Source organism: Sciurus vulgaris (assembly GCF_902686455.1).
Source record: "Sciurus vulgaris genome assembly, chromosome: 7".
NCBI classification, from domain to species: domain Eukaryota; kingdom Metazoa; phylum Chordata; class Mammalia; order Rodentia; family Sciuridae; genus Sciurus; species Sciurus vulgaris.
This window is the reverse complement of record NC_136467.1, coordinates 22,104,924-22,129,001: the sequence shown is the minus strand read 5'-3', so window position 1 is coordinate 22,129,001 and position 24,078 is coordinate 22,104,924. Positions and strand designations below refer to the sequence as shown.

The 24,078-nt window shown below is 40.1% G+C and overlaps 1 protein-coding gene across 11 annotated transcripts in view; it reads left to right on the top strand.

Annotated features, from left to right (window-relative positions):
• PHACTR2 (phosphatase and actin regulator 2) overlaps window positions 1-24,078 on the top strand; it is a gene marked incomplete at its 3' end in the record, with an annotated part of 255,283 nt that overhangs the window by 197,883 nt on the left and 33,322 nt on the right. For 4 of the 11 annotated variants that reach the window (XM_079146841.1, XM_079146845.1, XM_079146844.1 and 1 more), the window contains exons 4-9: window positions 1,236-1,394; window positions 7,213-7,452; window positions 11,372-11,903; window positions 17,115-17,317; window positions 18,647-18,803; window positions 23,787-23,842. In XM_079146841.1, the coding sequence (XP_079002967.1) occupies window positions 1,236-1,394; window positions 7,213-7,452; window positions 11,372-11,903; window positions 17,115-17,317; window positions 18,647-18,803; window positions 23,787-23,842 (1,347 nt within the window). The remainder of the gene's footprint in view (window positions 1-1,235; window positions 1,395-7,212; window positions 7,453-11,371; window positions 11,904-17,114; window positions 17,318-18,646; window positions 18,804-23,786; window positions 23,843-24,078) is intronic. The other 7 variants (XM_079146842.1, XM_079146849.1, XM_079146850.1 and 4 more) reach the window with 2 other exon arrangements.

Genomic DNA, 24,078 nt, shown 5'->3' with positions numbered 1-24,078 from the left:
AATGATTGTCTATTTTAGTTTTATGCAGGAATCAGATTATAGGTTTTTAGTAGTTTACTTGACTAAGCAACAGTTGCTTTTCATTTTGAGCATGACATAATTCCATAATATTTATTTTTTACTGGTCATGCCTATTTTTGTTGTTGTTGTTAAGAAGGCCAATGAATTTTATTATTGAACCAAAGCAATGAAAATTTGAGAAATATTTTGTTTTATAATGACTTAAAATTAATGAACAATTGCATAAAACCATCTCTAATCATGCATTTCTTCAACTCTACTGAATCAGAACTTTAATTCATTGATTTTGCTTTTACAATGGAGTGCCTCTTTAATTTTTCCATAGATGGCGTAGGGGTAATCTTTTCAAGCATCACTAAATTGGAAGTTTCTGCAAGATATCTTTCACTTTAGAAAACCTCAGGAACTATGAAAGTTCAAGGATTAAAATTAGTTTTTTATGATTTAGATAATATATTGGCAATTTTATTTTAAGCTGTGATTTTAAAATATTCCTCTATGACTGCTCTTTTCCATGTATTTTTTTAAACTAACGTTTTCTAGTTATTATTAGGCTACCTTATAGACTTTTGGGTAATTATATATAACAATTGCCTGAGTACATTTTAATCTTTCCATAAATAAGACAATGAAAATAAACGTAGCCTTGCTACCATCTTCCCCCTGAACACAGAGTGGCAGATGCATTACTGTGTGAAGTCAGCACATCACGTATGTAATACATTCTGCAGACAGAGGTGCTTGGAACCGTTCCTGTTCCCCCTCTAATTGTTTGTATGTGTAATTACATTTCATGTTATTTGTGTATTCGCATACACCTTGTTGTTTTTGGTGCATGTTAAAATGTTTATTCCATTTTTCAGATTATTCCTTTCACCATTCAGTTTCTGGATGACAAAGAAACACATAAATAATGACTTCAACAAAATCTAAGCACAAGAACAGAGGGACTCCACTGCCCTGGGGTATCGTGCAATAAGGATAATCAGTCACACTGCCTGGAAATGGCACATGGATTTTTCCCTCCTTAGCTGCTTTCTCTCAAGACTAAGGATTTTCTAGCTCTTTCATTTTAGACAAGTTGTTTAGTGGAACATGGTGATTTGGCTCCAGGGATAGCAACACGAACTCAGATCCTGCCATCCTAGTTACTGGGAAACTGGATTTCAAAAAGCCATCAAGTTAGACATCCAGGTGTTTCTTTCCCATTTTAGATGGAGATGTAACAGTTAACTTTGAAAATTCAAACGGGCACATGATACCCATCGGAGAGGAGTCTACCCGAGAGGAGAATGTAGGGAAGTCTGAAGAAGGTAATGGCTCTGTATCTGAGAAATCACCACCTCGGGAGGAAAAGGCAGAAGATAAGAAAGGTAAAATACAGAGAAAACCCCATATTATTTCCTTTAGTACTATTTCCTTTAGCTCAATGTCAAGAAGCAGTTCTCAGGCTCCAATTAGGGACCTAAAACCAGTGGTCCACAAAGAGGACGTCTGAAATACAAAGAAGAGAGAAATGATAACTAGGGATGAGAAACAGGGTGATATCCTCAGGTGGATGCTTCCATTCATAAGGGCATTGTTTGTTTGTTTGTTTTTTATTATTAAAGAGGGTCATTTAAAGATAGTAATCAGAAAGAGTGGACTCTTCAGACATTAGAATGTCTGAGAATATTCTCCTTTTTTAAGAGGTTTTCTGTAGGATTAAAAAAAAAAAAAATGAGATGTTGGAACACCTTTCTCACTTGGTTCCAACGGGACCCTATGAACAGCTCAACATGGAGGAACACCAAAACCTTCATGGCTCCCTCAACCTGGCACTCTCTCTCCAATAGTGGGACTTAGTAGGTGGCATCAGTACACCAATATTGTAAGTGCTAGACATTTCTAAGAGAGACCCAGGAACAGTTCCCAGAAATTGATTACCACAGCCTCTGCTTCATGATTCATCTGTGCAATTGGAAATTCACAATGTGCCAGAGGCAATGATACTGTTCCCCCAAGACGTCTTTGGAGGCCTTGGTTTCTAGAGTGAATCTGCTGTTTTGGATACAGATACCTGTCAATTGCATGTCTATCGAGCACCCCCGGAACCTTCACAAATTCCTGGTCATGGATTGATTACATCTTGATACCAATGCTATTACATGCAAGAGCCACCACACCTCAAATTTAGACAAACCTTGAGCTGCAATCCCACAAGGAGAGGTTTCGCTGGCAAAGGCTAGATGATTCCATACAGCCCAGAAAGAAATTTTTAGGAACAGACTCTTTTCTGTTCTGTAAAGTCTACCTCTGAGTTGGATGGCCGAAATTTGTCAAACCTCATTTGCTTTCTGTAGGCATTTTGAGAACTCCTAGAAACTACCAAGAGTGAACTTCTCTTCTTCTGTTTTTGACCCAAATCCTCCAAAGACAAAGGGAATAAAAGGGCTTTTGATGGCTTTATTAAACAGACCAGGTAGCATGACACTGTTTTCTCTGGACATCCACAACCACTTTATTTGCACATATATTAGTCTTTAAAAGCTTTAAAACCTATGTTGATGATCTTTTGAAAACTTATTATTTTGCTTTCTTCAAATCTAAAGCATAGTATTTGTGGGACTTTACTTAGCTTTGCTCCATGGAAGAACTCCAGTTGTGCTGATGAGCACTGGCTATGAGAAATTAATACTTTCAATGATAACATTTCTGGAACATAAAGATAAAGTACACTTAACATTTAAAGGGATTTAGTTGAAAGTATTAATGCAAGTAGTGATTTTGTTTGTTTGTTGTTAAATCCAATTGTCCTGTCTCACCAAACTGTTAAATTTCAAATTCATCTGTGCTTCTCCCTGGTCCATACGGGCGTTAATGTCATTCACTGACTGGCCAGACTTCAAAAGAAGTGTTTCCCTTATCAACCTAATAAAAAGTTGCTGACAGATTTATGCTAGTTAAACCAGCAGACCTTAGTGTTCTAAAAAGATGACAGATCATAGGTCCCTGAGTGGTTGAGAGATGTTTTTGTTTTCTTATTTTTTACTTGAAATTTGTACATTCTGTTCTTTCTGGTCAAATGAGGTCCAGGTTAGCATCTTGCTTGGCTAGTAGGTACATAAGATAGACATGGTACATGGTACAGGCGCTACCATACCACTCTAAGACTGCAGAGCCCTGCTGATAAAGAAAAGAAGTGTTAGGTATGGAAGCCACTTCCTGAGACTGAAATGAGTGTCACTCAAAACTAATATTTTGTGAGAATTATGTTATGCAGAAAGTGTCTTAAGACAAAGACAAGACTGTATTTCTCTAGAAAGATAACATTTAATTCTGAAAACCAGATGAATTCACTTTTGCCTCTGCCCCTCTTCTGGAGTCTGTCCTTGTGGGAGCTCAATACCATGCAAACCCACCATCCCGTGATCTGACTCCCCATTACTGTTGGGGTGCCACGTTCCCTCTCCTCCCCAGTTACACCAGCTCACTCAAGAACGTGACTTCATTTATTAATTGGATATATCTTCAAAAACACATCACATGCCTTTAAAATCCTAGATGCTTATTACATGTTTTTATAAGACGGTATTTTGATACTGTAATATTTGAAATCTCAATGACAAAGAAAGTGTAAAGCAGGTTCTACCCAGGCCATGTGGGTGTGTGTATCTGGGGCTCCTGAAGATGCCTGAGTCTGCAGTTGCACAGTGGTCTTAGACGTCGTCTCCCTGACACTGGAGACTTCTTCCTTGAGGTCTTTAGTTCTCTTAGTCTCCCATTTTTCTCAGTAAGTGCCCTCAAATTTATAAGAGACAGAAAAACTGATCTGCCATCTGTTAAATATAACAGTATTATTATGAGAAACCTGAAAATTATTGACATTATTTCTATTGAGTTATCGTAAAGGACTTTCAATGAAGTAACAGGGATGAACACTTATTTCTTCCACAAATAATACTGACTGTGAGGGGCCAGGAAAAGGGTGGACAATGAAAAGTGGCCTTTGCAATACAAGATGCACAGTACCATGGAAGGCCCCGGTACACCAAGCCCGGGGAGTGGAGACCAAGGTGGTTTCTCTAAGGCAAAGCTTTCCACAGTAAGACCTGAAGGAGAGCAGAAGGAGATGAAGGAAAGGAATCAGAGCAGAAATGCCTTCTAGGCCAAGTGCAGAGTGCACATAGTTCAGGGCTTGCTCTAAGTGTTGTACTCAGCCCTCCATGTGGTAGAAGGAGCCGAGCCTGCAGTTTGTCTTCCAGACCGTGTTGTATGAAACCTCATGTCCTCATGAAGCCAGAATGAGCAGGCAGCTCTTTCTTAACCTCCTCCTGAAAAGATAATACTCCCAAAGTCCATCAGTTTACATCATGTCTTCAGATCATATGGTAATCGTAAAAAACACAACTTAATTCTTTACCTCCCACATGCAAGTCAAGAGTCTGTTTTCTACTGATAGTGTGTCAGTAACTATCAGCTTGTTAGTCACATTTATTGAACAGACATGATTTTTAAGACATTGTGTTTGATGGGATACAAAATTTCAGGCAAGAGGCATTTTAATTTAATCAGAAAAATATACTATTATGAGTATGTGTCACACACACATACACATACACACAACTTGGAATTCCCAGAATGGCAGACACTCACAGATGACTAGCACAGTTCAAAGAATAGAGAGTGGTCCACATTTTCCAAGGAGTCAGCACAGAGTTTGTGTGCAGTGTGTTCGTTTTCTCCCCAGTGTGGATTGGCATTCCTGACCGTCACAGAGCAAGCATCTCTTCCCGCCCAAATGCAGAGGCTAAATTCTTTGGGGTATTTTATTTTATTTGTGGTGCTGGGAATTGAACCCAGGGCCTCACATATGCTAAGCACATGTTCTACCACTGAGCTACACCCTCAGCCCATCTTTGGAGTATACTATTAGAATTTGAAACCTTAAGCAGAAAGAAAAAAGATTCCTCAGTGATGTGCCTTGACCAGAAAGGATAAGACATGCAGGGCTTGTTGTGTGAAAAAGAACTGTGATACTAAGATCAGTTTGCTCTTTCCACCAACCATATTATTGGGCTTGGTCTCTATGCTTGGTATTGTGCTTAGGACTAAAGTCGCAAAGATGTACTTAAAGAATACACTTCTGAAAATCAGATGCTCCTGCACCAGAACTAGAAAATAAACAAGCTAAAGAGGAGCCAGGCACGCAGGAACTGGAAACATTGATAGATACAATCCAGAAGCAACTAAAAGATTATCCATGCAAAGATAACATACTTGAAGCATTTCATGACAAGGACGCATCAGGATATGTGGACAGAGAGATGCTCTTTTAAATCTGTGAATTTTTTAACATCCCAATAGATGAATCTTTGGTTAAGGAGTTAATCAGGATATGCTGTCATGGAGAAGACAGGACTGACCATTATAACTTGGTTTGTGCTTTCTCAAACTGACCTGGCTGGTGAGAGAATACAATATAAATTTTTTTTATGTTGGAGCCACAATTGGAAATATATCTTGCAGAGCTCCTGAAGTTATATATTTTTTATTATATTTCACAACTCCTTAAGTCTCAATTAAATTGGTTTTTATTAAAAAAAAAAAAAAGAATACACTTCTGCCGTCTATCAAAAGACCAGCAGATCAATGTATATTTTCTCTTTTACATTAACATTCCATGTGTTAGCTGTGTATTCACCTGTATCATTTTCTAGTCTAGTAAGCTTTTGTGACTAACTGACCTTGTGGTTTAGACCAAGCTGGGGTGCAGGGAAACTGTAATATAAAGGATCAGCAGCTTAGTCGAGATGATATATAAATGGGTAGACATACAAAGTGGCCTCTGCTGAATGTTGAATAAGTCACTCCTGTAGCGAGGCTGAGTGAGTACAGTGGCAAGAGAGACTGAGTGGCTGGGGAGGATTTCACAGCTGAGGGAGGATAAAAATGGAACTTTAAAAGAAAGGTCTTATTGATAAGTTTCTGTAAAATCATCATTATGGGAGAAAATATAGGTGACTTGATAGAAGATGTGGTTTTAAAAAATGCTCACTAGGATAAGAAATGAGGAAGGAAAAGGACTTTGTAAAATGTGATGCGTGCCAGTGTTAAAACCCTTGCTTGGTCATTCAAAAATGGGAAGCCATATCCAGGAAAGGTTGAGTCTCGTCTTAACGTGCTGTCTTGTGTTTTTTTATTGTGCTCCATTTTTAAAGAACTGCTGCTTAGCTCTTTGGACCAGACTGTATTTTAATTTCAATTGGTCACTCTTAGAGAAAGTCTCAATGTGACTTTATGAATGAATAAGCCTTAGCATCTCCACTTTTTGCTAATGAGACACTGATAGAATTTCTCCTCCAAATGCACACAACCTTGTGGAGGCTTCTGTTTTTAGGTATGAATTTTTTCTACAAAGCGTATCCATTGTCTTTTCCAAATTGTTTATGTTTACATTACAGGACAAAGTTAATATATTTTGGATTCTGCACCTGGGTACCTATAGGTGTGACTTTAAGTTCAAAGGGCAGAGCAAGTTTTTGCAGAATAGGAAGCTGCCCTGGTGTTCCAGGAAAGCTTGAGGACATCTTAATAGTGGAAAGTAGTTCATTGTTCCACACGCTGTGCACCATGTCATAGATCCTTCAGTCCCCTGTAGCTTAGAACATCAGTGACTTTTACTGCACTGCAACCAAGCACAAATCTCTTTCAAGTTGATCAGGCTTGAGTTCTTGAAGGTAACTGAGCCCAGTAGTTGCTGCGGCTATCAATCAAGCCTCATCTCCAGGACAGTGTGTATAATGTGCTCGCCTGTCACTCTTGAGGGTCCTTCAGTTTCACTAAATTGTCAAATTTGTTGACGTTGGCACTCAGTGTCCACGTCATCGTTCAGCCACCACAAGATCCAAGGCTGGAACTGAGGCATCTGCCTTGTGGCCATTTACACTCACTCTCAGCATGCCTTCATCCCAGTAACTTACGTCATGCAGTTTCATCAAAGGCGTGACTGATGTATGCAGAGAACACACCTCGGTTTGTCCTTCAGCCTTCATTTTTAACCCAAACTTTGCTCTCCCTGGTGCAGAGCTCCATCTGGTTCCCAAGGGCCAAGCAGCCATGTGTGTGTGTGTCCCTGTGGCCACGTCTTGCTCCTAGTGTTACATGGTGTATGTCTGCATCAGTCTGCTCTGTTCACTTTCTCATTTATAGAGAGCACTGAAAACCACTCTGAAACACCGGCAGCTCCTGCTCTACCTCCTTCAGCTCCTCCTAAGCCTAAACCCAAACCTAAACCCCCCAAATCACCTGTGCCTCCCAAAGGGGCTACTGCTGGGGCCAGACACAAAGGTGACGAAGTGCCTCCCATTAAAAAAAATGCCAAGGCTCCTGGTAAGCAGGCCCCCGTCCCTCCACCCAAGCCAACGAGCCGCAACACGACCCGAGAGGCCGGTGAGTATGCCCTCAGTACACTGTGGGGTTGAGTCCAGGGTGCTTGGCTCTGGGATGGGACTAATTATTTCTTTGAAGAACGATGGTTACTTGGTGGCTTAGGATGGATGTAACACCAGTGGATTCAGCTTTGACACAAAGAATGCCCAAGAATTTTCTTTGTAGCAAAGACAACAAGTGGATTAGTTCTCCCCTTTAGGGTTTGGACTACTAGGCCTCATTTGTCTTACTACCCACTATCATCACATGAGACCCAGTCCAAGATGCAGGGAGTAGGATACATGCCTGATAATGATGATGATCTGATAAAAACATCATTTAGGTATTGACAGATCTTCTGCCTATTAAAGTTTATTGGGGGGGGCTATTGGTCAGGTTTTTCAAAATACGTTAGGTTTGCCTATAAGAATATGACATACATCTTTAACGTATTTGATGGATGTGTTAAATCCTCAGCATCCAGTCATGTCTCCTCTGATAAATGACAAAGGGTCCATATATTTGGTTCAGCTACACCCCCCAGCTTTCTACTCCAATCAAAACCACTTTCATGGAGTCGAAAGTGACAGGCTCAATGCTCCCTGCTCTCCTCTGGGATCAGCAGATTCGGTTTGTCATGAGGCAGGCATCTCGGTGTGGTATTGCTACATGTTGCTGTCGCACATCACAGAGGATGTCTGGGTGCCCTGACTTCCTGCACTTTGTGCATACTTTGTCCAGCTTTCCTTTTCTCCACTCACACTTCATGCAAAGGGAGCTCCCATTCTTTTAGTGAAGTGGCATTAAGATGCCTACCATGTGGTCTAGCTTTTATAAGGGACATTAATTGAAGTCCACATGCCCGGAGGACAGCAACATGTGAATAAAAATTCTCCTGTACAATCTTATTTTACTTAAATCCAGCGGCAGCTTTCTAGCAATTGATGGCTGCAGTTGGCCTTTGTGTTGATCTTTTTCCCTTCCTAATTTATACCCATTAAACTCAAATTCAGAGGCTGTTTGAGCTGACAGTATAGCAGCTTATGGTTCCTCTCTTCTTGCCTTTGACCTTTAGGTCTGGGTGTTTTCCAGTCAGCTCTGAAATTAAGCAGCTCAGAACCATGTGCGTAAGGGCCTTTTCCCAGGGGTCTGGATGTCAGTGTCCATACTTGTTGGTGTCAGTGTGTTTCCCAGGCTGCCTCGCGAAGTGAGGTGGGCACTGGCCTATTTCCTGAAGAAAAGCTCCACCCTCCCCTCTGCCTTTGGGAATGATGACCCTGTCTTGCGCAGATTCCGCACTTCCTCATTCTCTTCATGGTACGGGTTCACTGTGGCTGGGACTCTCAGAAGAAAGCCTGTTATGAAGGCAAGGGCAGGGGGCAGCTTTCATGACAGATTTGGAGTTATTTCCAGATATTTTTCTTGAAGATTTATTTATAGACTCATGAGTTTCCTATGAGAATAGTACAGTCATTTTATCCATTGAGGGGCAGGCCCTTCTACCAATAAGAATGTGACTATTCCCAGGGTTGTTGCAGAGAAACTGGTTGCACCAAAGGACACCAAATCCAGTGTGCAAGGATCCTCCTATCAACCAGTGAAAATACTCCTTCAGAGCCCTTGATATTCTGGGTGTATCCATTTGGAGTTTTTTGCCTTTGTGATATTTGAATAATGTTGACCTCAAAAAGTTAGTTCAAAAATGCAGCTCTTGATCTTCAGTCGGATGTTTTCAGTTCTTAAGCCCTACAACCACCTATCAATTTAGAGCATTCAGCTGCTTTGCCAGGAAAGTGAGGGTAAAGCTCTCTTTTTGTTTCTCATTATTACCCCTGTTAGCAACAAAAGTTAACCGGAAGGTAGTGTTTCTTTTTTTAATCATAGTTGCTTTCAGCAAAGTCCTATCACTTAAGAAGCTACTTAAAGAAAAATATATGGCCTGAATTTGAACTCCAGATATTGAAAAAATTATTTTTTTCCATGAGACAGGCTGAAGTTAAACTTTTCTGTTGGAAATGAAAGAATTTTCCCAGAAATATGATTAAAAGTGATATCATTAGAATTGGATCTGAAAGGGATTATGTTGAACTTACCTAAGAAAATAACTGAGCATTTTTAGGCACCAAATCCTTAATGTCTTTGTTGCAAGAAAATAAATAAATAAAAGTTAGAATGAGCTTAAGGAATCTTGATGGATTTGACTTGTAAACAAGAAAAGGTTGTTAACTATAAAGACGTATTAACAAGTTCAGATTTGGTGGAGGGGAATTCTAGCTGTTATGTATTTCTAAAATAATAAAAACCTCAAATGAAGAGACTCCTTTGAAGCCTGGATCTTGTCACTAAAGCAGACTGGCTTCTTTGGCATATTGGATTTAATAAAGTCTTACATCTCATCGTCTGTTTCTTTATTTGTTCTTCATCTTTTGACCCTCTCAATTGACGTAAAAAAAGTTATAACCACGGGAGGTTAAATAACATCTGTATGCAATATGGATCGACTCCACTATCCTAGCAAGACGTTTTCTAATAGTTCTGCAAAAGATCGTTTAACCCTCTCGTGAAAAAGAAAAAGGAACATGAGCATTATAACAGAAGAAGCAGTCAGGAGAAATTATAGTTCATAAAGGTAGTGAAACAAATATTCTCAAAGGAGTTTAAGTACATTTCCTTAAATGACATAAAGAGAGGGTAGTTAATTTTGGTTCCTGAAAATAATTTGGTTGAAGGCAGCGCTGTCCAGGGGTAGGCAAATATACCACGGCAATCCTTTGAAGACCACCTTGAAATGTAAGCTGTGAGAATAATTAGATTTGTGAAAGTTGGGGTTGGAAGTTCTGGGACGAGTCAGGCCTAGTGGTGTGCACCTATATAGTCCCAGTTACCTGGGAGGCTGAGGCAGGTGGATTGGTTGAGCCCAGGAATTCAAGGCCAGCCTGGGAAACATAGCAAGACCTCATCTCAAAAACAAACAGAAGTTCTGGGAGTGATATTCTTTTCCTTTAATATTTATTTATTCATTGGTACCAGGGATTGAACCCAGGTGCACTTGACCACTGAGCCACGTCCCCAGTCCATTTTTTATTTTTTTATTTTGAGACAGGGTTTCACTTATGCTTAGGGCCTCGCTAAGTTGCTGAGACTGACTTTGAACTTGTGATCCTCCTGCCTCAGCCTCCTGAGCTACTGGGATTGCAGGTGTGCACCACCAAACCTGGTTCCTTCAAATAATTCAGACATTACCCATGTAAATATTTTTTGTTAAAAGTACAACAGAAAACATTTTTCCTGTCTCCTGATGATTTGAAGGAGACCTGTCCTTCGTGTGTGGTGCAGATGGAAGAATAGGCCATCAGGACAGACTTCCTTGTCTGGAGCTAAGGGATAGTTGGTCTGAGTTTGCTCTGTTAGCAGTGGGATGAGTGAACTTTTTTTGGACCCAGAAAGAAACTGGTACTGTATACCCCAGCTTCTTCTGACTATGAACCTCCACTCCATTCCCAGAAAGACATCACAGGACACAGATAATACATGAAGAACCCAATTGTGTGTTACCTGCAGCTCACTGCTGGTGGCTGCCTATTTGTACCAAAATGTCTCTTCTTCCGCACCTACAAGAATTTTTCCAAATGACCATAGGACAAGGAATGGAAGACTTCCCCTTTGGCTGTTCCAATCAAAAACTAAAGGGGAGAGGAAGCAGAAGGTCCTTGTCCCTTAATTCTGCTCTAAGTATCACTCGCTCCCTCCTAGATTAGAGGCAGAGAGGGTACAGAAGACCAGAGCGTTAGCATTACTAGCCAGTTTTCTTTCCTCCATTTATCCAACTAATTTTAAAGGGAGCATTTTAAGTGTCATTGACAATTCCAACTTGGTTATTTTATTTAAAAATCATTGTATTCTTTGATTTTTTTTTTAATGCAAAATCTCTCTATTTTAGCTGGTTCTTCTCATTCCAAAAAACCAACTGGCTCCAAAGCATCAGCCTCACCATCTACTTCATCCACCTCTTCTCGTCCCAAAGCTTCCAAGGAGACAGTTACTAGCAAAACAGGGACAGTGGGGACCACAAAGGGCAAGAAGAAAGCTGGCAAGCAGCCGGTGACTTCCCGACTCTCCTCAGACACCACCACTGCTGGCACATCCGACCTTAAAGGAGAGCCGTCGGAGACTGGAGTGGAGAGTCCAGCGCATGAGCAGACTGTCCCTGGGGAGCAGACCACAGGCAAATCCAAGCCTCCAGTCCCTCTAGCCCCGGTGGCTCCACCACCCTCCCCACCTGCCCCTCCTCTGCTTCTGGAGGATCAGTGCATTGTTGCCTCAGATGCTCCAGTTGTCCTGGTCAGCAATGGAGCTGACCTGCCTGCCTCTGCCTTAGACCCAAGTCAGCTCCTTTGGACTGAAGAGCCGACCAACAGAACCACTTTCCACTCAGTCGCTGGATTAAGTGTTAGCAGAGAAAATGCAAAATGGTGAGTTGGGTTGCAAAGCCCATGTTGCATCTGAATGCTAAACATCAGCCAAGTAGCCAGGCAATGATGATGCACGCCTATAATCCCAGTGGCTCTGGAGGCCGAGACAGGAGGATCATGAGTTCAAATCCAGCCTCAGCAACCTAGTGAGGCCCTAAGCAACTATTGAAACCCTGTCTCTAAATTAAATATAAAAAGAGCTAGGGATGTGGTTCAGTGGTTAAGCCCCCTTGGGTTCAATCCCCAGTACCAAAAGAAAGAAAGAAAAAAAAAAAAATCAGTGAAGTATTGTGCTGAAATGAAGGCGCCTTCTTCCCTTTGTCATTTACTCTGGTGAATGTTAGGTAAGCCCACATGTGGCCATTGTTTTTCCTTAATCCTGCCCTGGGAACACTGTGGGCTGCGGAGAAAATCACATTGATAATGCTGACAAACACCAATCCTGTGATTTTCAAAAGCATTTAGAGCGCAGCTCAGCAGTCTTTTTTCTTGTCCCTAGACAGTTCCCTTCCCTTTCCTTATAGAGCTTATTTTAAATCTTTCCCACTTGGGTCCAGATTGCTCACCCACTCCTGCCCACCTTCGTTTCAGTAAGTTATGTCGCTTTATTCTCTAAGAAAACTAAGACTGTCAGGAAAGAACTCTTTAAAATTCCAACTCATTTTCTTCCAACCGTAGAGTGGCCCCCATTCTTGCTCGCTGAACTCCCCCCTCAGCTCACATTTCGCCTGCCTCTGTGAAGCCTTCCAATGCTTCCAGACAGAATTGGTTGTTGCATCTTCTATACTCAGAAAACCCCCTCTTTGCCTCCTTGTGGGACAGAACTAGCTAACATCTTATTTACCTCTGTGTCCCTAGCAAGCAGCATAGAGTTTAATGTGCTGTGGACGCTCAGGGAATGTTCACTCAATTTTTTAATAAAAATGAAGAAGTGGGCTAAGATGCTTATAGGAAAAGTCAGCCTTCTCCAGTATGGTAGAGCGATGTTGAAGACGAGATGGTCCTGATGCTAGGTTTGATAAACAGATGATAACAGAAGTTTAAAAGAACATGGTCCAGTAGTCTTTCTTTCACCGAGGGAGGTTACCATACAAAACAGGCTCCAGCGTTTGGCGAGGGCCTTCTCTCTGCATCATCACTTCGTGGAAGGTGGAAGGTCAAGAGTTCAAGAGCAAACCCTCTCACTCAAGCCATTTTTGTAATGGTTGTAATCTCTTCATTAGGGCTTTGCCCTTATGATCCAGGTACCCCCCCATGAGGCCTTATCTTCCAATGCTGTTCCTAGGGGGGTAAATTTTTAAGATATGAATTCTAGGGGACCCATTCAAACCAGAGATTAGTTCTTAACATTTCCAGCACATAACAAATGCCTTCTTTTAATTGTAGTATATATATATATATATTTTTTTTTTAGCATTGCAATTACTTCCAACCTGAATACTGAACTTTATTCTTTCAGCATAGTTTTGGTATCCTTCTCTGTGCTGGGCAATGTCCTAAGCATCAGAGATACAGAAGTGACCCAAACATGAGTAATTTTTACCAAGATATTGGCCAGTGAGCCCAGGAAGTATAAATATTTAACAAAACTTCTGAATTTTGGAAAATAGATTGAACATATAGGCTTCAATATACTGAAGAACAAGGTGCAATATATAAATAAAACTCCTTAGATAGTCTTAAGCATTCAGAAAACTTTCTGAGAGTGACCTGATTCCCAGATCGTTTTCACAAACATCTCAGGAGAGCACTTCATCGTGCTAAGCTCAGAACTGCATTCTAGAGGTTTGATATGTCTTCAGCCTGAGTGTGTAGAGATCTGTCAGACAAAGGAGTAAGTGTCAGTTTCCATTTCTAACACTACATCAGAGGGAGCAAGCTTAGAGCATCATTAGACACTGAGGATGTTTTATAATAGATGTTCCTACCCATCAGGGTAACTCTAATAGATTCCTGGAAGAACTCATAGAGATTTTCTTCCCTATGTATTCTACAAAATTAAAAAAATTTAAATTATAATTCATCCTACAGGGTGGTTTGTGTTTGCTCTTGAATTAATGAATTTGGAGTAGGTAGTGTCTCAGATTTTCTTCCAAATTTTTCCTGTTTCAAGTGGATATTTGAATTAGAATTTTTGGCTCTTAGTCACCTGCTTTTCTTAGAACTCTCCCTGAGTTATATTTAGTCACCTAATGTGTGAAAATCCTGTCATTTTATGAAAAGACTTCTGTTTGGAATACAAATATCAGAACTTTAAAGAGGGCAAGTGGTGTGTATAAAAATACCTCCCTCTATTCCCATATTGCAGGGTGCTATTTGGTAGGTTTCTCTTCATTGGCACTGTATCAGTAACACACAGGTCTCATATAACATAAAGCAGAAACTAATCAAATCATTTTGAGGCCTTGTTCAAAGGTGACTGGTTGAGTCCATTCCACATTCATGGAATGCACTATATTGCCCAATGTGCCCAGGAACCATAGGAGGAAAACTGAAAGCCAAGACATGAGTCGGTTGACATAGATTTGAAGTTTATTTAATGTTAAATATAACTTTTTGTTTGTTTGTTTGGTACTGGGGATTGAATCTGAGCTACTTCCCCAATCCTTTTAATATTTTATTTTGAGACAGGGTCTCACTAAGCTGAGATAGTTGGCCTTAAATGTGCAATCTTTCTACTTGAGTCTCCTGAGTAGCTGGAATTACAGGCATGCATCACCATGCCTGGCAAATATAACTTTTAATAATATAAAATAAAATACAATGCTTAACAAGTAGAGCTAAGAGTCTTCAGTCTAGGTTCTAGACTGGACTTGCTATCTTGGTTGGGCAGTTCACTCATGACCTTCCTTGGATCCATGAACAGTAAATCACCTGCCCTCCTAATAATGTAGAACAGTTATAAGTTGTAAATATATTCTGAACTATTTGCAAACTACAGAATATACTGTAAAATGCAAATGGTAAGATTAAAATAATAATATAATAAATTAGTGAACTGTCCCACAAACGAATAACAAGGCTCAACTTGGAAGCATCTTTTATTCTGTATCTAGAAGGTGTTATTAATGGACATCTTTTAAACATGCTGTGTTCACCCATAATGACAATCTATTCAAACAAAAATGGCTTCCAGTGGCAATGAACTAAGAATCCAGACTGGGGAAAAGTTTTCCCACAAAAATTAGTCTTCTCTCATTTAAAATGAGACTTCATGCTAGAGCAAGCAGTATAATGGTTCCTCAAAAAATTAAACATACCATTACCCCATGACTCTGCGTTCCCCTTCTGTGTTCAAAACCAAAAATCGAAAGCAGGGACTTGACTTTGTGTACCAGTATTCACAGAAGCATTAGCCAAAAAGTGGAAACAATCCAGATGTCCATTGACAGATGAACAGATAAACAAAATGTAGTGTATACATACCATGACATATCATCCAGCCTTACAAAGGAGGGAAATTTTGACACATGCTGTGAGGAAAGAACCTTTCAAATCGAACCCAGAAGAACAAACACCGTGTAATTTCACTTGTATGAAGTACTTAAAATAGTTGAGTCATGAAGACACACAGCACAATGGTGGTCGCTCAGGGCTGTGGGTCATGGGGAATATTTATCTAATGGGGATAGCATTTCAATTTGGGGAGATGAAAACAGTCTGGAGATGATTATACAATCATTGGGTAAGTATATCTAATACAGAACCACACACCTAAAAGTGTTTGAAATGGTACATTTTATGTCATGTATATTTTACAGAATAAAAAAATAGATTTCACGTGTCCCTCTTTGAGAACAAGAATTTAGGCTGTTGGATTTTCCTAGTGAAAAATAGAAAATCTTGGAAGTGCTTCGGTTTATAACCACACAGTAGAATTTTAAATACCTCATGTTCTGAAAAAGTTTACCTGTGTTCATTATTCAAAGCACTTTTTTTCTTTTTGGTTTTTTTAGTCAGTGAGAACAGCAGACACATGTTTTCCACTAAATAGTTTTTCAGAAGTGTGACATCCAAATGCAGATTCTTCTATTTATATCAGAAAGCAACTTGGGGAATCTTCTGTATCTTAAAATGATGATTACATTGTTTTTTTTGCAAGAAATATTTTTGATGTTGAGTATATTTTTTATTCTAGTTTTAAAAAAATTTTGTTTTATATATTTGTAGTAACTCTTTAAACCAGAGACTCTTACCTCACTGATTAATAGGAAATTATCACTTCCCTGCACGTCACTTCTCCTCTGAAGCGTTCGTTTAACTTCACATTCTCTATCTGATTAGTACTCTAGTCCTGGGAGAAGCAGTTTTATAAATGAAGGAACGAAAGCACAGGAAGGATAAAGGATTCCTGACCCTTGACACGCTGGCTAGGACGAAAATGGGATTTCTTCATATAGTCATGAAAGAAGGTGTACCTGCCTGTACCACTACCCTTCTGAATGCTGTGGTGCACACAGTTATGTGTCCCACTTGTTGGGGACCTTGTGGGGTGGGCTAGGGGGTGGTCCAGGTCCAGTATGTTAAGGTGACTATTTTAGGAGCAGATGGGCAGGGCAAAGAGTAGACCCAGAAAGTTTTTTGAAGATGCTGAGACTTTAACTGACTCTCGAAGATCAAACATAAAGTGCAGATAATTCAGAAGCTTCTAGCCCATTATTCTTTGCACTGTGCCCCCATTGCTATAGAAACATAAATTAGCAAAATAAAGTTTTACCTTGTTCATTTCTACTTTTTTTATTTCTCTTGGTATCAGGGATTGAACCAAAGGGTACTTAGCCACTGAGCCACATCCCCTGTCCTCTGTCTTAAAAAAAAAAAAAAAAAAAAAAAAAAAAGAGTCTTCTAAGCTGTTTAGGGCCTTACTGAGATGCTGAGGCTGGCCTTGAACTTATCATTCTCCTGCCTCAGCCTCCCAAGTTGCTGGGATTACAGATGTAAGCCACCCAGCTACCTTGTTCATCTTCTAAATATTAGACATCATCCAATGAAGCTGGGTTTTTTTTTTTTTTGCAAGTAAAGAACGTTAAACCTTGAGAATTGAGTAACCCAGCACTGCTCTTCCATGATGTTAGCTGCCCTGTGTCTGGTTTCTCCTCTCCCCAGCCTCCAGGAGGCCCATGATAGATACTAGAGCCCCTTTCATGGTGTTGGTGTCCCTAGGGTTGCTCTGAGCTTTGAGTCACCCCTGTGTTTTTGTGCTTTTAACAGTTTTACAACCAAAGACGAGCTGAGGAAGGTGGCCCCTCAGCTGCTGACCCCTGAGCTGATGGGAGACTCTTCAGAATCCTTCAGCGCCCCAGAGGACGAAGGCCCAAGGGAGTACCAGGCCAACGACTCCGATTCTGACGGGCCCATCTTGTATACCGATGACGATGAGGAAGAGGATGAGGATGAGGATGGCAGTGGAGAAAGTAAGACTGTTTTCAGGAGGCAGAGAGGACGTTGGGTTGTAGACAGAGTGGCTGTGTGTTGGAACGAGCAAGCACTCGTCAGCAAGCAGACCCTGAAGACTTCATTCCCCTTGTCTTCCTTTCTTAAGCTAGAAACATGGATGTACTAAAAGTTTAGCTGGTAAGGCCCAGCTGAACTTTCCAAAGACCACAGGGGTGGGTAAGGCTTTTATTAATGAAGTAGATGTGCATGTTTGTATCTGTGCCAAAAGAAAAAAAAAAAAAAAAAAAAAAAAGAAAGAAAGAAAGAATCCAAGCTTTCTAATGGCAGAGTCCATTTGGTCTCAGAAAGACCAAACATGGCCCTTCTACTGGGGGACTGTTCTTGAAGATAAAGCCTCAAGGCAGGATTCACTGGCTTACCATGGGAAGTGTTAGAATATTTCACTCATTTTATGCTGTGGTTTATTGAGAGAGGAGGAAGGAATGAGTCAGGAATGACAAATATCTTTTTAGAATTAAAAACCATCACTCACCCACCGTAGGTACAACAATGTACCTTCTAGGAAAGAATGACACCACAGTGGAGCAAAGCCTACCATTTATGTCTTACTTGGAGAACTGAAGTGTGCTATTGCTTTTGTTTGTTGGTTTGTGTTTTGTTTTCTTTTGTTTTTCTTAGCTTTTGTGCAGGATGGCTTGAGGGGAGCTCACTGTGGAACTGAATTTATAGATTATACACAGCTATTACTGTACTCATAACTAAACAGAAGTATGTCAAATTCCCTCTAATATCTACAGAGCAAAAAAATTCATGACCCATCTGCTATGAGCTATCACCTGCTGAAAGTTTTAGGGGCTCCTGGGTAACTGAGGGTTAAAATATTTGTATAAATGGTAGACTCTGCCAGCACCGTGTCTGAGTGGACAAAGGAAGGAGACAAGGATTAACTGTACAGTATGAGGAGAGGGGATAAGTTTCAAAACTTGAAAAAGAAAAGAAAGAAAAAGCATTGTGCAATCAGTAATTTCCATGATCCACCATATCAGCAAAATACATTCCAACTATCTCTTTCCAAATAACGAAGTGACATGTCCAAGTTTTTTCATGGTGTCCCAATATTTTTCAGAACATTTGAAAAAAAAAAAAAATAGTTCTTCAGTTCTTTCAAAATGAACTACATCCAACTCAAAATCCTTTCTTCCTTAGGTTAATTAAGATTCCCCTCTTGCATGTGGATAAAGAATTTGGCCTGGACCCTGTCGAACGCCCACGCCACATGTAACCTGAGTGCTGCAGGCTACAAGGCACTTTATCTGCATCTCTGCTCTTTTTCAATCAATCCTCAGGTGCTTTGGCAAGTAAGATACGACGGAGGGACACTCTTGCTATCAAACTTGGCAACAGGCCGTCTAAGAAAGAATTAGAAGACAAAAACATCCTGCAGCGCACATCTGAAGAAGAGAGGCAGGAAATCCGACAGCAGATCGGGACCAAGCTTGTCAGGTAGTGCTGATGCCTTAGTGTAGCTATGACTCACTCGTACTTGCCTTCCTCCCTGAGTTTCCTACCTGACTGGGATACTTGTGACTTTCTTGTGTACAGGCACACTTGGCCTTCAGGCCTTTTAAAGTTGGTCTTGGATGGTGAACCATTCAGAACCTGCCCTTTAGTTGGCCAGCCAGTGGCTTTGAGTTCATCAGCCATAAACTTTGAGGACCAGTTAGTGAATATTTTATTTCCTGCTGACCAGACGGTCTGCGTTGTAGCTACTCAACTGTGCTTTTGTAGTAGGAAAGCAGACATAAAAAACACAGACAAATGAGTGGGGCCATGTTTCAATAAAACTTTATTTACTACATCTGATATCTCTTTCTACCTCCTGCCATTGTGAAGGACTCCTGCTTTTGCACAAGTGACTTTACAAGTCCTTTCACCTGGCAGTTTTAATAGAAGTGAGTATTCATTCAAACCAGTGCTCTCATTTTTTGACTCTGTTAAAGCACATTTAAATGCTGGCTTCTGTCCCTCTGCATACCTTTCAGGGTGCAGAGTAGGGAGAAGGGAACAGTCTGGCATACCAGAGCAGGGTTTGGAGGTGGGAGGAAGTTGCTGTCCTTGCTTGGAAGTGGAAGACCTGTGTGGTGACTGCAGCATTGGAGGGCTGGCATGAGGGCTTCCCAAGGCCACTGGCTATTCCTTTGCTAGATCTTGCCGTGGGGAGACAGAGAAGGATTTCAGAGGCAGCTGTAGCATCTACCTGAAGGAAAGGCACAGCCTCCCAGGGAATCTCAGGAGAGGCCTGGACACATCTTGCTGTGGGGAGACAGCCCCCCACTTCTACCCCCAGGACTCCAGAAGCCCGTTCAGAGTAGTTTACCCCAGTGATCTGTCTCTCTCTCAGTCTTTTCCTTTCAACCATAAACTTTGACCATTTCCTACTTCTGGAAAGAGCTAGCCAAGCTAAAAGGAACTAAAGGGATCTGAAGCATCAAGCTGGAGAGACTTTAAATTCAGACTTGTCATCTTACCAAGTAATCTCAGGGGCCTCTCTGAGGCCTGGGAGGTTAAGGAAATATCTGAAGGACTTGCAGTTATTTAGCAGCAGAACAAGGGTTAGAATTTCTGTTCTGGGTTCTCTGCCCAGTCTTTTTTCTTCTATACACTCTCCTATTTCATACTTGTTGCACCATGTAATAGAGAGTGTGTTTCTAGGTTTTCTGAGTGCTTGTTTTAAAGATAATTTTGTTAAAATCCTAAATAAATCAGAAGTATGAGGTTTTTTTTTTAAAAATATTGCTCATTTTAGTATATGGAGAAACTATAAAATCATTTTCTTTAAATATGGAAGTAAACAAAAAGAGAGTGTCCCTACTCTTCTTATACAAGACTAGTGACTATCATTTCTAATGAAAAGAAAGCTTAAATTATAGGAAAGAGATACTGTTATACTTTATTACATGCCTATAAAACTGAAAAACTACCAAAAATTATTACATCATAATTTCAACAAGCTCACAGATGTAAGATTAATCTGTGAAAATCAATGTTATATTTGTATCATCATTGACACAGCAAGAAAATACAATGACAAAGAAGATTACACTCACAATAGTAGCAACAAGTACATTTTAAGCACTCAGCTGCTCATTTAACCTGAGGCCCAAGAAATCCATCTCCAGAAAACCATAATAGAAGAAATTAATAAATAGAAAGACAGTAAACGTTTTTATCAGTGAGAAAAAATTCAGTGGACTAGTTGATCACGGGTGTGGGTGGCATGAAGTACCGCAGGACTTAGTTATCACCTGGGGATTGATAAAGTACATGTACTTGACAGAATCAGGGCGTTGAAAAAGTATTAATTCTACAAAATGAAAGCAAACAGGAATAAATGTCACCTCTTCCAATGTGGGCCAAAGAAAAATCATCCACAGAGACAGGATGAGGTGTCCTCGGCTCTGGTTTGGAAGATGTTCAAGACTGTGATAAACTTAATGAGAACCATTGAGAGATGTGTCTGTTCAAATCAGAGTGTGTGGGCCAGGGATGTAGTCAGTGCTAGAGCACTTGACTAGAGTGCGGGAGGCCCTGGTTTCCATCCCCAACATTAAAAAAGAGAGAGAGAGAGAGCTGGGTGCGGTGGTGCACACCTGTAATCCCAGCAGCTCCAGAGGCTGAGGAAGAGAATGACGAGTTCAAAGCCAACCTCAGCAAAAGCGAGGCGCTAAGCAACTCAGTGAGACTCTGTCTCTAAATAAAATACAAAATAGGGTTGGGGATGTGGCTCAGTGGTCGAGTGTCCCTGAGTTCAATCCCCATTACCCACCCATACCCCCAAAAAGAAAAAAAAAAGAAGGAAAGAAAGAAAAAGGAAGAAATACCAGGGTGTGGGCTTATTTAGAACTGGCAAAAATACTAGCAGAAATTCAGTATCAAAAACAAGGTAAGAGACCCTGCTTGACCCCACTCTTAAAACAGTTGACTATCCGAGGAGCTTGCAAGGATTAAATGAAATGATACATATAAGACTCTTTAGTGCCTGGATCACAAAGCACTCAATGAAATTAAATGTTTCCATTATGAACTTAAATTATTATACATCTATTAAACTAGTAAAGAACATTTAAATTCAGTGTTAGCAAGTTTATGGAGAAATAAGACTCATATACGTTGTTCTTACTCAGTATTTTTGAAGAATAGTTTCACAGTATGATAAAAGAATTATAAAGCAGTCTATTTCTTTGCATGTAATTCCATTTGGAGGAACATACAAGAAGGAACTATTCCAAAAGGATTTTTTAAAACCATGTTTATAAAGATATTTTTTATAAGGTTATTTATTATAGCAATGACAAAATATCAAATGATCAAAAATGAGGAACTGATAAAGAATATTATGAAAAACTGACACCATGGAATCCCACAGAGCATCAGTTTCCGTTTCATCAAAGATTCCCTGGAAATGTGGGAGCCTGGGAATGAAAGTATATTTGAGGTGAATGGACGGGAGTTCCACATCCCAGGTCTAGTCATCCAACGGAGACAGCACCTCTCCCCAAGATTCAAAAGCCTTTATAAACAAACACATAGACTGTATGTATACAAACTTTTGATAAGTAAGATATTTGCCATTATGAACATGTAACTTTTACAGAACTGTTTTTCAACAAACATAGCACATCTAATCCCTGTCATTCAAAGATACCTCACCCACAGGTCCAGCCTTAGGAAAGGACATCAAAATCAAAGGCCAAAGATGGGAATCCTGACTCTAGTATTCACTAGTGTTTTTTATCTTAGGCAAGTTAATTAATTGCTCATTTCCTCATCTGTAAAGTTGGACCTGGCTGCTACCTTGCTGAATTGTCATGAAGACTCTAGATATTATATGTTAAGCACCTAACACAATACCTGAGACTTTAAAAGTATGAATAAAAGTAGCTGTGATTGTCTTTATGATTAAGTATTTTTATGGATGTGTAGTCTTGAATATCCATCATGTAGGAAGAAAGAACCAGGAAGCTTTAATTCTTACAGGACAGGATAAACACCTACCTTCAAGAGACTATTTTAATTCTTTGCAAGGTTTCAGTATTTGGAGAAGGAAAGAAAGTCATTCGAGAAGGAGGAAACTGCTTCTTAATTACGAGAGGAATGGTACAGGTGAGGTCTGATCCAGAGCCCAGTATACTGGTAGTGCAGACATGTAGCACAGGATACGTGGATGTAAGGCTGGCATAAAATTAGACTGGTGCAGAGATGTCCCCTGGGTTCTTTTGTGGGCTCAGTTACTCAAGTGCATTTCAAGGTAGCTCTGATAAAGATTAAACTTGAACAAAAGTTTTAATCACACATTTAATATGTCACTAATCTCAATTTTTCATACCATTTCTATCAGTCATAGCATTTCAAATTGGTAGTATATTATAGTAAAATTACCTTTCATGTATATTAGTCTAAGCTGTACAAGTTTAACCTACATACTGAGGAAGTTTTTTACTGATTAGCAACAAATGAATCATAGGAGTAAGAATAAGAACAAAGTTTTAAAGGATTATTAGGATATTCTGCTCTCGTGTACTCATAGATAACTACTAATCCCAAATAAGCCTAGGTTATCTTAAAGGCAGAGGAGACGGAACTATATATCTTAGAGATTACATTATGTGTAAATATTTATTTGAGGTCCCGAAAGCAGCGTTTCACTTAAACCCCTGTGCAGCATAGATTAAGGGATTTTTAAATGGGCATGAACTCTTGAGCAGCACCTAATTTTTAGATTTGAATGACTTGCATATTAATTAGGCTATCAGCTAAACTGCTGTGCTAAGCCAAAAACTACAGTGGTTCTAACAAGTTTTCACCTAATAGTCCAGAGGTGACTGGCCATGCACCGTGGCTGGAAAGATTGACTCTAAGAGTCTAGCACCCAGAGTCACTCTGCTTCATTGATCACCTATACCTTGGGATATTCTCATCTGCATGATCCTTGCTGACTTGTACCACCATGTTTAAAGTTCTAGCCTGTGAAAGAAGGAGGGAGAAAGAAGGAAACACACTCGGTCATTTTAAGGGTAAAATGTGGAATTTACAGACATCATCCTGCTCAAATTCCATTGCAAAAGTCAAATCGTATCCCCACACCTGGCTGCAGTTCAAGAGGCCAAGGTCTGCAGCCAGGGACGCAGCTCCAACTCAGGAGATTCTATTCCTGAGAGGAAGACAGAATGGATAATGGGGGTAGTTAGCCGTCTCGCCACAATCGGGGGTCTCTGAACTCATGAGAAGGACAGTTTAATTTTGTAGTTGTAAAAATGGAATTTTGAAAATGAAACCCACTGTGATGTAGAACTATTATACACTAATAAATGCATGAAAAAAATGGATTTTTTTTGTTTTTGTTTTTCAACACGTGAAAAAACAATCTAGCTTGGTTTCATTCTGCATCTCATTTGTAACCTGTAATGTATTCTTCTTCTCATCTAGGAGACTCAGCCAGAGGCCCACCACTGAAGAATTAGAGCAAAGAAATATCCTAAAACGTGAGTATCCTGTGTTGCTCAGCAGTTCATTGTGTACTCGTTCATCAGACCATCTACTTGCAGGGCGGCAACCATACATTAGTTTACTCCCAACTGACTGGACCATCCATTTATGTCCTATCTCTGGCTAGCTGTTCATGTATTTAAGAAATAATATCTTAATTTTATATTCCATTTGATGGCATTGAGTCTGAGACCCTGCAAGCTGGAATCATGGCAATAACATAATTGTTTTT